Source organism: Danio rerio, chromosome 2, assembly GCF_049306965.1.
Source record: "Danio rerio strain Tuebingen ecotype United States chromosome 2, GRCz12tu, whole genome shotgun sequence".
NCBI lineage: Eukaryota > Metazoa > Chordata > Actinopteri > Cypriniformes > Danionidae > Danio > Danio rerio.
This window is the reverse complement of record NC_133177.1, coordinates 1,920,535-1,935,235: the sequence shown is the minus strand read 5'-3', so window position 1 is coordinate 1,935,235 and position 14,701 is coordinate 1,920,535. Positions and strand designations below refer to the sequence as shown.

General features: G+C 36.0%; 1 protein-coding gene across 10 annotated transcripts in view; it reads right to left on the bottom strand.

Annotated features, from left to right (window-relative positions):
* The window catches only part of adgrl2b.1 (adhesion G protein-coupled receptor L2b, tandem duplicate 1), a 228,657-nt gene that overhangs the window by 135,925 nt on the left and 78,031 nt on the right, over positions 1 to 14,701 (bottom strand). For 8 of the 10 annotated variants that reach the window (NM_001366847.1, NM_001366848.1, XM_073911631.1 and 5 more), the window contains exon 3: positions 8,063 to 8,276. In NM_001366847.1, coding sequence (NP_001353776.1) covers positions 8,063 to 8,276 — 214 coding nt within the window. Of the gene's footprint in view, positions 1 to 8,062; positions 8,421 to 14,701 lie in introns of all 10 variants that reach the window. The other 2 variants (XM_073911636.1, XM_073911638.1) reach the window with 1 other exon arrangement.

The following is a 14,701-nucleotide window of genomic DNA, read 5'->3' as shown; positions in this document are numbered from 1 at the left end:
AATGTACATTTTCATTTTTGTAGAATTCACTTGTCTCCGAGTGCGCTGTTAGTGAGCTGTAAACCAGCTTCTCTTTGCTGTGATTATGTTCGACACACCAGTTTGTTCTTGGATTTCTTGGCTTTAGGGCTTTTGGGATCTTACATGACCTTTCCTCAGCCCACTCGAGCTGTTTTACGAGCGTGAAGCTTGTGAGTATTGGCCTCTACATAAAGACATCTCGTATCGTTTTTGTTAATTGCACCTTCCTTGCATCATGTTCTACCACACTGAATAGGCTTTATTAATGCTTACACATACTAGACGTTAACCACCAGACAGCTCCGCTTTGGGCTAACCAGGGCAAAAATATTAATTATGCAAAAAAGGAATTTCATTAATTCTTACTCGAGGCCAATGCGAAGGGTTTTTTTTTAGATAGGGCATATAAAAAAAACTCTAAAGGAGTTGAATATGAATACTTGAGAATTTTCTATCTCTGCGGTGCCATTCATAGGTCCAGCTTAGACTGCAATCAACCAATCAAATAAGACAAACCATGTGAATGCAGTAGGGAACAGCTGACCTGAGGAAATGCTGTAGGATATTTGCAACAAAAGCTCAGTGAAAGCAGCAAAAACATAGTAGTAAATACTGACGTTTACTTTGAGTAGCGTTTTTAGGTAGATGAACACCAGGGGGCAGTATGAAGACTTTTGTTCATTTACTGATCGCACCATGGCTGAAGCAAGCGCAATGATAGAAATTTGCAACAAAGGCTCAATGAAAACCGGAAAAAAAAAGGTGTTAATCGTTTCTGGGTCAATTGAACACTAGGGGGCAGTAGGAAGACAACAAACCTAGTTTATTTAATGCCGTAACATGGCTAAAGCCGACATAGTTCTAGAAATTTGCAACAAAGGCTTAGTCAAAACCGGAAAAAAAAGTTGTAAGTACATTTGACTCTAATTTCTGGGTAAAGGAACACTAGGGGGCAGTATGAGCACAACAAACCGTTTACTTTATTTACTGCCGTACCATGGCTGAAGCAGGTGCAATGATAGAAATTTGCAACAAAGGCTCAGTGAAAACTGCAGAAACTTATTTATAAATATGCTTGACTGTCATTTCTGGGTAAAATGAACACTAGGGGGCAGTAGGAGGACAACAAACTTTGTGTCCATGTTCATGTACCATGGTTGAAGCAGGTGCAATGAGGAATTCGCAACAAAGGCTTAGTAAAAACTGCTTAAACTTACTTATAAATACGTTTGACTGTCGTTTTTGGGTCAAATGAACACTAGGGGGCAGCATGAGAACAACACTTTTTGTGTATTTTCTGCTGTAGCATGGCTGAAGCAGACACAATGATAGAAATTTGCAACAAAGGCTCAGTGAAAACAGCTTAAACATACTTTTAAATACGTTTGACCGTCGTTTGTGAGTCCAATGAACTCTAGGGGGCAGTAGGAGGACAATAAACTTTGTTTATTTAATGCCGTACCATGGCTAAAGCAGAAGCAATTCTAGAAATGTGCAACAAAGGCTCAGTCAAAACCGGGAAATAAAAGTTGTAAGTACATTTGACTGTTGTTTCTGGGTAAAACGAACACTGGGGGGGGGGGGCGGTACGAGTACAACACATTATGTTCATTTACTGCAGTACCATGGCTGAAGCAGACCCAATTTTAGAAATTTGGCACAAAGACTTAGTGGAAACCGCTTAAACTTACTTATAAATACGTTTGACTGTCATTTCTGGGTCAAATGAACACTAGGGGGCAGCATGAGGACAACAACTTTTGTTTATTTACTGCTGTACCATGGCTGAAGCATCTGCTGAAGCCATGCTTCTTTGATTATTACGCCTGTTCCTAGCCAATAGAATAGCAGCTTCTTAATACACAATGTCTTAACACACAATGTGATTACAGAAGAGTCAGGCTTTAAATATGAAAATGATCTGATCTCTTATTTATTTATTAATTTTGAGCAAAATGCTAATGGTCTAATCCGATTCAATGATCTATGCTAAGCTAAGCTAAAAAATGCACCCGTTAGACCCTGAGATTGGCTAAATGGATTCATAAGGATCTGTAAAATGAGGTTTTTGTCAAAAATAAAGTGGAATGTTCCTTTAAAATGAAAACAATATAAGGACATATCACTTTGCAAAATTAAGAGGCATAACAAGCTGCTTTGTTTGACAACAACAACAACGAAAATCAATGGAAGTGAATGAGACCGGGGGTCTCAACACATTTAAATTAAAAATTCTGTCATTATTTACTTACACTTGAGTTGTTTAAAACCATTTTAAACACAAAAGATTTACTAAAGAATATTAGAAACTGGTACACATTGACTTACATATATGTTTTTCCTACTATGAAAGTCAATGGTTACCGGTTTGCAACATTCTTTGAAATATCTTCATTTGTGTTCGACAGATTAAAAAAAAAAAACTCAAACTAGTTTTGAACAAGTCCCGTGTGAGTTAATAATGACAGAATTTTCATTTTTTTTAGATCCACTATCCCTTTAAATGTGTTGAGACTCCCGGACTCATTCACTTCCATTGATTTTTTTTATTCATTCATTCATTTTCTTTTCGGCTTAGTCTCTTTACTGATCAGGGATTGTGCCAGCGGAATGAATCGCCAACTTATCCAGCATATGTTTTATGCAGCGGATGCCCTACCAGCTGAAACCCAGTACTAGAAAACACCCATACACACTCATTCACATACACACTCATTCACATACACACTCACTACAGACAATTTAGGACAATTTAGTTCATCAGTTCCCCTATAGAGCATGTGTTTGGACTGTGGGGCAAACCAGAGCACCCGGAGGAAACCCACACCAACATGGGGAGAACTTGCAAACTCAGCCAGCCAGGTTCGTCGATTTTTATGAGCTTTTTTCAGGCTTACAAAGCTGCTTGCTTCCCTTTCAAGTTGCAATGTGGTTTTATAAGGCTGTGCAAATGTACAAACATAAACCTAAAAGCCTAATACTCAATATCACAATCTAGCTGCCCAGCTCGAATGTAAATAAAGCTCCTCATTCAGCATGTACGATCACATTTTCGAGGAAATTTAGCATAATCCTTTGTACTCGTGTTTGTTATGTGCACGCATTATCAAAGCAGCCACAATATCTGGTTTGCTTCAGATATACTTGACTGCGGAAGCTGATGTGTGTGTGTGTGTGTGTGTGTGTGTGTGTGTGTGTGTGTGTGTGTGTGTGGGCGTTCACACATTTAATCAAACAAGACAGAGAGCCACTAGGAGCTGTCACCAATATAATACTTTGATATGAATATTTAGATTTCTTATTTGTACAGTTAAAGAAAGTCAACACGCATGTAAACCATCTAGATGCATATGAACAGTTGAATTCAGAATTGTTAGCCCTCCTGAATATTTATTTCCCCAATTTCGGTTTCAGCACATTTCTGCGCATAATAGTTTTCACGAGTTCACACTTTGGATTGGGCTCGAAATTCGGATTAGGGGCTTAAGTTACGTGTTGCCCATGGAGGAAATGCGATATGGGATGACAAACAAACTAAACACATTTTTTAAAATCTGGAACCCAGTTATGTTTTAAATTAGTAATGCTGACTTGTAACTCTTTATAGTTGGGATTGGTTTGGAGTAAGTTGTGAAGCCTACACATTTCTCTGTAAATTATTATTGTTTTATATTTAATTCTATTTATTTCCTTATGCTTTCTGATTGATGTTGTATTATGTTGTGTCTGACTATTTGTGTATTTTGAAATGGCCTTTGTACCCTTATTTATTTATTTATTTATTTATTTATTTATTTATTTATTTATTTATTTATTTATTTATTTATTTATTTATCCATTTATTTATTTATTTATTTATTTATCTATCTATCTATTTAATTAATTATTTATTTATCTATTTACTTATTTATTTATTTGTTTGTTTATTTATTTATTTATTCATCTATTTATTTATTCATTCATCTATTTATTTATTTATTTATTTATTTATCCATTTATTTATTTATCTATTTAATTAATTATTTATTTATTTATTTATTTATTTATTTATTTAGTTAGTTAGTTATTTAGTTAGTTATTTATTTATGTATCTATCTATCTATCTATCTATCTATCTATCTATCTATCTATCTATCTATCTATCTATCTATCTATCAATCAATCAATCTATCTATTTATTTATTTATTTATTTATTTATTTATGTATTTATTTATTTATTTATCTATTTATTTATTTATTTGTTTATTTATTTATCTATTTATTTATTATTTTTGTTCCGTTTATGTTATTGATTATTTTCTTATGCTAAAAAAATAAAAATATTATTTTAAAAAATGTAAAAAATAAAGCGTGTTTGGCGTGCTGTCCAGGGAGAGGGCTCTGAGTTCAAAGAAGACACCCCAATTGGTGTTATTCCCTTAATCAGGGAATTGAAAGAAGTTGGGGTTCGAGCTTAGAAGTGTCTAGCCCGGCTCCAGAACGCTCCCCCCGGGTAGATAAAGGCGAGGTGTTGGCGTGGTGGAGGGATGATTAAGTCGTGAGATAATGCAGGTAGGACAGCTTTTGGTATTTATTGAGGTTTGGTTTAACACTGATTGGATAATAGAATGATTGTCAATGACGTATCGAATTGCTGAAACACCAAAATTTGTTCATATAACATTACTTAATAAGTAATTTATAATAACTGATTTCTTTTCTCGCCATGATGACAGCACATAATATTTGACTAGATATTCAGCTTAAAGTGACATTTAAAGCAGGGGTTCTCAACCTTTCTCACTTCGAGGCCCACCTCATGGGCATGAATGAAATTCCTGAATGAAAGAGCCAAACTGCAGTTAAAGTCCACCATTTAATAATTTGGCAAATAATTCGACTACAGATGTCCATTTAAACACAGTCACTGTCTTTCTCCTCTGCGTCTGTGTGTTTGTTTTGCCTCGCGTGCCCAAACCGACACTTCCATTTTTATGCAAATTTTTAAAGGACCTTCCCTCTTCCCCTCCTCTGACACTCCCCCCTAAACAGAGCTGGACACGCCCACCTTCCTGACTCTTTCCAAAGTAGAGGTGTGAAAACACCCTGCTGAAACAAGGGGGTTTCATGACCCTTTAAATGTCACTTTAAGCTGTATAGAAGTGTCTTGAAAAACATCTAGTCTAATATTATGTGGTCATCATGGCAAAGATAAAATAAATCAGTGATTAGAGATGAGATATTAAAACTATTATGATTAGAAATGTGATGAAAACATCTTTTCGTTGAGCAGAAGTTGGGGAAAAATAAACAAGCGGTCTAATAATTCTGACTTCAACTGTATGTACTGTTTGTATCCTGACCTGCCTTAAACTTCATTCTGACTCTGATTCTGATAAAGAGCCGACATTTACTTCTGGACATGCTCAAGACATCCTCGCTTTTCAGAAACGCTCCAGAAATGTAAAGCTTCAGAATTAAGCTCTAATTTTAGAGCATCCTGAAAGCAAACGCTCGCGGTTTAATCATGGACGGGAAAAAAAAGTCCTTTGTATTCCCTCTGATCCCAAACTAATTTGTCAAGCGCTGGCAAAAAAAAAAGACAGAATGGAACTTGTCAAAGCCTAATGAGCTTTGGACAAATTAAAGTGGACTAACACAGGTGCTGCTTATTTATTGAAGACTTCGACCCGTTCTCTCCGGAGGACGAGCGGGATAATGAACTTGAGTTAGGGTGTGAGGCGGACGTTCAACAACAATGATATCTTAATTTATTTTGTATTTATTTTTCGTATTTTTTACACTGAAGTAGGCCTGCACTATAGATCATTTCAGCATTGATAATGTAATGTGCAGGTCTGCACTAGTCATCGCAGGGATCTGCAGTGTAGTCAATTGTCGCTCTCCTGTGGTTTGTAATGTAATGGGCAGCACAGATGTCTTGATACCTCAGACTGTTGCTGTTAATCATCCACTCTGCAGATCTCTCGCACACCTCCATACTGAATGTAACCCCAAACCATGATTTCTCCTTCACCAAACTTGACTGATTTCTCTGGGAATTTTGATCTATGCTGGTTCCAGTAGGTCTTCTGCAGTATTGGTGATGATTGGGATGCAGATCAACAGATGATTCAGCAGAGAAATCCACCTTCTGACACTTCTCCAAATGATCAACTAGAAGTCGAGTTATTATTTGCTGACTCACTCTCAACTTTATTATCCCGTTTAGGGAAACTAAAATTGCAGCAAGGTGCCGTAGCACAAGCGAAGCTTCATGTACACAATAACAAAATATTACCACACAACATACAACACATCATGTTATAGGTGCATCTCCCTCCCCCTGGACTCATTTAAGCATTAAACTCTGCTGTTATTTGGGGATTTCCGCCTGGATTTTGTCTATTCAAATTTAAAAGCTTCCCAAATCCACATGCAGAGGTGTAAATGCAAAAATTTGGTATCATTTTAAAGAAAACCCTTTGAATTTTCATTAAACACTATTGAAAGTGTTTAAAATATCTGTATATGTTGTCTGTGTTGTAATAAACACCTAATAAAAGAGGCGCTTCTTGTATTTTTTTTTTTTATAAACTCAAATTTGAAAGTGTACCTTTTAGGTTGTGTGTGGTCTAGCGTGCTGTAATTAATGTTGGTGGTTCCTGCACATGTCTGTAATCATAGGAAGCAAGAAAAATGTCTCCACCATAATCTATGCAGAAGTTATTGTATTCCAACTGATGAGAGGTGCTGTACAAGCCACAGGGATCATCATTGTTTTCATATTCACTATTCTTTTGTTTGATCAAACATAATTCACTGTGTTTGGAGCGCGTCAGACATATAAAAGGATTACTTATGCACATCACCTCAAAAACAGAGGAGAATGGCCCTGAAGCGCACAGCATAAGGTGAGAGATGACAGCTGTCTGTGCTATCTGGGGCTGCTTATTGATCATAAATGTATTGTTTTCACTTCTGCGCCATGGAAACAACGAGATTCATTCGACAACTGTTTGATATGTGAATATAATTCAGTAAAAAGAACGCTAGAACCGTATGAGCACCGGCAAGAGCTTTCATTTGAGCTATAACTTGTACATGTGTAACATGAAAAATATGAAAATGAACCAATGTTCAATACCCAGCTCGGGTGTGCGAAATACTGTGTATTGAAGTGTAAATAACTTTAGTACAGTAGAATAAAAACTAAAGTGATGCATATGTGCAGAAAATATAGATTCTACACTTTCAAACGAAACCACTTACGGGGGTCTGGTGCAATGCCAGCCCTTTAAATCTGAAAGCGAAAGTCGATGACGTCACTGACGCGGTACAGGGTCTGCAGAGTTTAACTAATGGCCACCACTATAAAATAATGTCTAGCTCTATTTCTCCTGCAAATAGGAACTCCTGATGGCAACAGCTGAAACACAGAGTACAATGGGTGATCCAGGGTGCATAGGAAACCCTGAGCTCTCTTTAAAACACCAGTATAGTAAATTACCAATAGACCAGTTTGGGTAAAATCGATGATCTTGCCTGCCTCCTTCACCAAGCTACTCAACATGATCTTGTTTGACACACTCAGATTACCGTACCAAGCTACAATGCAGACAGATAAAACAGATTCAATAAATTGTTTAGCCATCATAGAAGTACAAACCTGAAACCTGAAAGTTTCCTTTAGTCTTTGTTGGACTTTTATACAGACCGCCTGGGTGTTCGGTTGAAATGTCAACATATTGGCAATAACGACCCCTAGATATTTACGTGTCCACAGTTTTAATGACTTAGCCTTTGCTATTTGTTATGCTGGGGGTAGGAGAAGCTGTCCTGTAACCTATCGCCATGTCTTTTGTTTTATTTACCATCAACTTGATTGAAAATCTATCACACCAGGAAGTCAATTCATCCACAATTGGACTCAATTCTTCCACAAATTGCTCTTACAACTGAGATCCACCACAAGACTGTTGTCAGGTAGTTTATATCGCAAAACACATGGTCATGGCCTCAATCATTTTTGGAAATGCAATAAAATCACTATACATTTACCTTTGAGACACGATTTTATAGGCATCCGGGAGGTAGCAGTTGATGTTGTCCATCTGGAAGGGGTCAGCATCGCATATCTTGTTGTCAGTGCGTCCGTAGTTTGCGGTTTCGATCATGATGACATCACTTCCCGGGCAGCGCAGGTCGATTGGATAGCCCTCACATGATAACTCTCTGCGCACCAGACCAAACGGCAGCGCTGCACGACTGAACCCTGAAAAAAACAAGCGCACATTAAAACTATGGACACTTATCGCAGTCGCGTGTTTCTCAGCATTGTCGTCATCATAGTTGGTAAACTCAGAGCGCAGTGAATGGGAGAGTTACAATCCTATTTGCTGAAATAACACAAGAAAAACTCCGCACTGGTGCTATTGAGAGATTCAGAAAAAGAAAAGTAATAGTGTGAGACTGAAAACGGCAGCCAGAAGAGAGAATAATGTCAGAAATACTTTCCTGCACTCATACACACTGTAATACACACACCTCTCACACACACACGGGAGTTCATTTATTGTAATTTTGATATGATATAATATAAACAAAAATGCATGTAAATAAAAGTACATACATAAAAATCCAAAGTATTAAAAACTTTTAAGATTTAAGATGACAAAGATCTTTATGCGTGTCATAACAGTCATGTGAAAAGGGTTTTCATTTTTTTATTATTAAATTATTATTATTATTATTTTCTTTTTATTTTATTAGTAGTAGTATCATAGTATTAATATTATTATTATTATTATTATTATTATTAGAAGTAGTAGTAGTAGTGGTAGTAGTATTATTTTATTTTTGTTATTATCATTATTATTTTATTATTATTTTGTATTATTATTATAATTATTTTATTATAATTATTTTATTTGTACAATAATTATTTTATTATTCTATTAGTAGTATATTATTAGTATTATTATTATTATTATTATTATTATTATTATTATTATTATTATCATTATTATTAGAAGTAGTAGTAGTAGTAGTGGTAGTAGAATGATAATAATTTGCTATTATCATTATTATTTTTCATTATTATTATATTTATTTTATTATTACAATAATTAATTTATTATTTTATTATTATTATTATTATTATTTTATTAGTAGTAGTATTATATTATTATTATTATTATTTTTATTATTATTATTATTATTATTATTATTATCATTGTTATTATTAGAAGTAGTAGTAGTAGTGGTATTAGTATTATTTTATTTTGTTATTATCATTAATATTTTATTATTATTTTGTATTATTATTATAATTATTTTATTATAATTATTTTATTTTTACAATAATTATTTTATTATTTTATTATTATTAGTAGTAGTAGTATTATATTATTATTGTTATTATTATTATTATTATTATTATTATTATTAGAAGTAGTAGTAGTGGTAGTAGTAGTATTTTATGTTTGTTATTATTATCATTATTTCATTATTATTTTATTATTATTATTATTATATTATTATTATTATTATTATTATTTTATTATTATAATTATTAATATTTTATTAGTAGTAGCATTATATTATTAATATTATTTTATTATTGTTTTATTATTAGTAGTACACGGGGAGAACATGCAAACTCCGCACAGAAAAAGCAACTGACCCAGCCAGAACTCGAACCAGTGACCTTCTTGCTGTGAGGTGACAGTGCTAACCACTGAGCCACCGTGTCACCCCCAACCAGCCACATTTATTTATAAATGGATTATAAAATCAAGCAAACTATATATAGGAACATATCCCTCAGTAAAAGTCTTCGAAACACACATATGAATAAAACAATGTTAGTTTGGTGTAAGTGGAAGAGATCAATGGCTAGAAAAACACACATATTCAGAAAACAGCCTTGAAGAAATGTCTTGTAATTGAAATCTGCAGACACAAACTGATAAAGTGCATCACTTACGAGCAACACTTAACAGTAAATTATGAACGCTTTCCTTACATTAGACTAAGACAAAATCTCAAAACTGACAGAAAGAAATGTCAATAGTGGCAGCTGAAGTGTTGTAGCCTGCAGTGTCTTGTCCACTATGATGCCAGACATATATTAAAACCTGAATATTCACGCTCGTTTTGATTTGCAGCCTGCGAGTCGTTTACCAGCATGAAGTAATATTTTGGCTTGGTGTCACTTCTAAAATTACAGACTGCACTTTTAGCATGTTTTATGCCTTCAGCTACTGCGGTAATGTGACAACATTATTTTTAACTTGCATCAGCACGAGTCTCAATATGGTCAGCAAAACCTGCCGAAATTCCCAGCGGACCACATTACATGACACCAGGTGAAGAAATGAGGCGTCTGTGCCTTTATCCGGTGCAGAAAATATGACATGTTGATTCGGTTCGCATCCCATCATCACACTTATGATAGAACTGCATGATATATCGCAAAAAGTATCATTATCGGGATAATAGTACATGCACCACAGGCCCGTAGCCAGCCTGGTGAAAGGGGTGATTGTTTTTTTTTTCCTCAAATTTTATTATTTTTTTTAATGTTTAATGATGACATTTAAATATTGCATTTTCTCAAAAAGTGGACCTTTTTTGTGGCTATGGCCTCATTTAGTCTACTATTTAACTATGAGATTCAAATACTGCAATTTCAAGAGTTCACCCTTAGCTGATGACTGATTATAAAGCTTGTTTGGCATGCTGTCCCAGGAGAGGAGCCCTGAGCTCATAAGATCCTCGAGCCCGGGGCTCCCTCCCGTTTGGAGGCGAGAGGAGAGTTTGAGTTCAGGTAGATCTGGAGAACTCCCCTGCTGTAGTAGCTAATGAACAGATAGGGATTGCTCTTAACAGATAACTACTTAATATGAGCATGTCTATGATGCTTTGGATTAGTCAATAACTTAAGTTGCATGCTTTTGGATAGAGTGAGGAAACCCGGGGGAAACCCACTTGAGCACAGGAAGGACGTGTAAACTCCACACAGAAACATCGGCTGGCTTGGTAAGGACTAGAACCAGTGACGTTCTTGCTGTGAGGCAACAGTGCTAACCACTAGGCCACTGTGGCACCCATCTAGAAAAGGAGGAGGAGTAAGGGTGGATGGGGGGATTCTTGAAAATGAAGATGGCTTGGGTGTTTGTAGTGGCTTAGCAATCGTCTGATTGGTCAATCATAAATTGGATAATGCGGGACCAGCCGCAAGCAATCATAAGCACGTGATCCTCTCGAAACTGGTTTATAAATAAACTCATTTAAGCATTATTTTAGCTGAAAGAGATTGTCGGAGGGTCATAATAACAACGAAAATACATGGAAAATTCATGGATAGCAACAATAACCAAAATAGTATTCAAATTCATTTTAATATGGGTTGCTTTTGGTGCTTCACACCTTATTTGAGTTTATCACAAGAACTATAGAAACTGTATGTTAAAAAAAAGGCAGAGTATCGTGATCAGATCGTATCGGTCGATTCTCCGAATTTTGGTATTGGGATCGAATCTATACCGGTCGATACTCTGAAATTTGGTATTGGATCTGTATCAGTCAAAACTATGAATTTTGGGATCGGATCGTATTGGTCGATACTCAGAATTTTGGTATTGGGATCGGATCTGTATCGGTCAAAACTCAGAGTTTTGGTATCGGGATCTGATCGTATCGGTCGATACTCAGAATTTTGGTATCGGGATCGGATCGTATCGGTCGATACTCTGAAATTTGGTATCGGACCTGTATTGGCCAAAATTGGCCTTTATTGACCAACACACACAAGTCCATAAAGTGGCGCAAATGCATTTGATATTTAAAAAACGTGGTGCAAAATGTGAAAATTAGAGTTGCGCTGGTCTAAAAATAGCAACAAATTGTGCTAAACAAGTCTTGAGCAGTATTGTGCCGGATGTATGATAGAGCTGTAAATGTTTGCACCTCGACACTTTACAATTCGATTGGATTACAACTGAATAGATCTCAAGAATATCTTTTTCCTGTTTATTTTAATATCATTAAATAATGAAATGATTTAAAAATAAAACTAGCATTTTTCAAGGGAAATGAAATATCGTACGAAATATCAATATTGCAATACTTGGTAACAATATTGCATATATTTTTCCCTGCTCATGAATGCACGCTTATGAGAAGAAGGGCATGATATTACTGACCAAAATATGAAGAGATGTTTTCTGTTGCCGTGTCTGAAATATTTATGCGGTGCTGCACACACGCGCTTTAAAAGATTAATGCAGGAATATGTATAATCTGAACTGTCGGTGCTGCTGCAAGGTTTTTGGAGGAGAGATGGCACATTTGCTATGCATTACGTTGAGAAAGTCTTCTAAGTGTGTGCCAACTTTCATAACTTGTTACCATACAATTTATTGGGCCGTCCGCACTGACTACCACTTCAGGAAGAAGACAAAGAAACACAAGTACATGCCTACACACATGCAATCACTGAGCCAAACACCAGTGGCGTGCCCAAAAACAAGTTGAAAATCAGATGACAACGGCATGAAGATATGCCAATAGTCTTCTGAAGCCCTGCGTTTATTGTTTGCATTTATTTTTGTCATTCCTGTCCAAGCAATTTTTACTGCCGACAAGCAAATCAACTAACTCAATGATCTCTATTCTACCTTTTTATCACTGCGGGCCGGTCAACGCTGCCCGGGAGGGCTTGCTAGACAACCGCCAATAGTTTTCTCAGAGGATGACAAGCTGACAAACCATTGCTGCAGCTCTGATGCAAGTTATGGAGAAAATTTAAGGGCACTGCAGTGTTTGGGTGTTTGTCAGAGGTAATTAGTCTACATAATTGTGTATATTCCATAGAAGGTCTGAAGCAGATCGGTCAGCTCTGGTTTCCCGCACAAGTCCGTGAAAAATAAACAATAAAAATAAAGAAATAAATACGTTGGACTAATTGCACCTAAATTTATTCAATAATGTTTTTAATGGTAGAACTATACAAACTGTATGTATAAAAATAACGGTACAGTATCGGGATCGGATCTGTATCGGTCGATACTCTGAATTTTGGTATCGGCATCTCATCTATATCGGTTGACACTCTGAATTTTGGTATCGGGATCGGATCTGTATTGGTCAATACTTCGAATTTTGTTATCAGATCTGTATCGGTTGATACTCCAAATTTCGGTACTGGATCGATATCGGTTGATACTTTGAATTTTGGTATCAGATCAGTATCGGCCGATACTCCGAATTTTGGTATTGGGATCGGATCTGTATCGGTCAAAACTCAGAGTTTTGGTATCGGGATCTGATCGTATCGGTCGATACTCAGAATTTTGGTATCGGGATCGGATCGTATCGGTCGATACTCTGAAATTTGGTATCGGACCTGTATTGGCCAAAATTGGCCTTTATTGACCAACACACACAAGTCCATAAAGTGGCGCAAATGCATTTGATATTTAAAAAACGTGGTGCAAAATGTGAAAATTAGAGTTGCGCTGGTCTAAAAATAGCAACAAATTGTGCTAAACAAGTCTTGAGCAGTATTGTGCCGGATGTATGATAGAGCTGTAAATGTTTGCACCTCGACACTTTACAATTCGATTGGATTACAACTGAATAGATCTCAAGAATATCTTTTTCCTGTTTATTTTAATATCATTAAATAATGAAATGATTTAAAAATAAAACTAGCATTTTTCAAGGGAAATGAAATATCGTACGAAATATCAATATTGCAATACTTGGTAACAATATTGCATATATTTTTCCCTGCTCATGAATGCACGCTTATGAGAAGAAGGGCATGATATTACTGACCAAAATATGAAGAGATGTTTTCTGTTGCCGTGTCTGAAATATTTATGCGGTGCTGCACACACGCGCTTTAAAAGATTAATGCAGGAATATGTATAATCTGAACTGTCGGTGCTGCTGCAAGGTTTTTGGAGGAGAGATGGCACATTTGCTATGCATTACGTTGAGAAAGTCTTCTAAGTGTGTGCCAACTTTCATAACTTGTTACCATACAATTTATTGGGCCGTCCGCACTGACTACCACTTCAGGAAGAAGACAAAGAAACACAAGTACATGCCTACACACATGCAATCACTGAGCCAAACACCAGTGGCGTGCCCAAAAACAAGTTGAAAATCAGATGACAACGGCATGAAGATATGCCAATAGTCTTCTGAAGCCCTGCGTTTATTGTTTGCATTTATTTTTGTCATTCCTGTCCAAGCAATTTTTACTGCCGACAAGCAAATCAACTAACTCAATGATCTCTATTCTACCTTTTTATCACTGCGGGCCGGTCAACGCTGCCCGGGAGGGCTTGCTAGACAACCGCCAATAGTTTTCTCAGAGGATGACAAGCTGACAAACCATTGCTGCAGCTCTGATGCAAGTTATGGAGAAAATTTAAGGGCACTGCAGTGTTTGGGTGTTTGTCAGAGGTAATTAGTCTACATAATTGTGTATATTCCATAGAAGGTCTGAAGCAGATCGGTCAGCTCTGGTTTCCCGCACAAGTCCGTGAAAAATAAACAATAAAAATAAAGAATTAAATACGTTGGACTAATTGCACCTAAATTTATTCAATAATGTTTTTAATGGTAGAACTATACAAACTGTATGTATAAAAATAACGGTACAGTATCGGGATCGGATCTGTA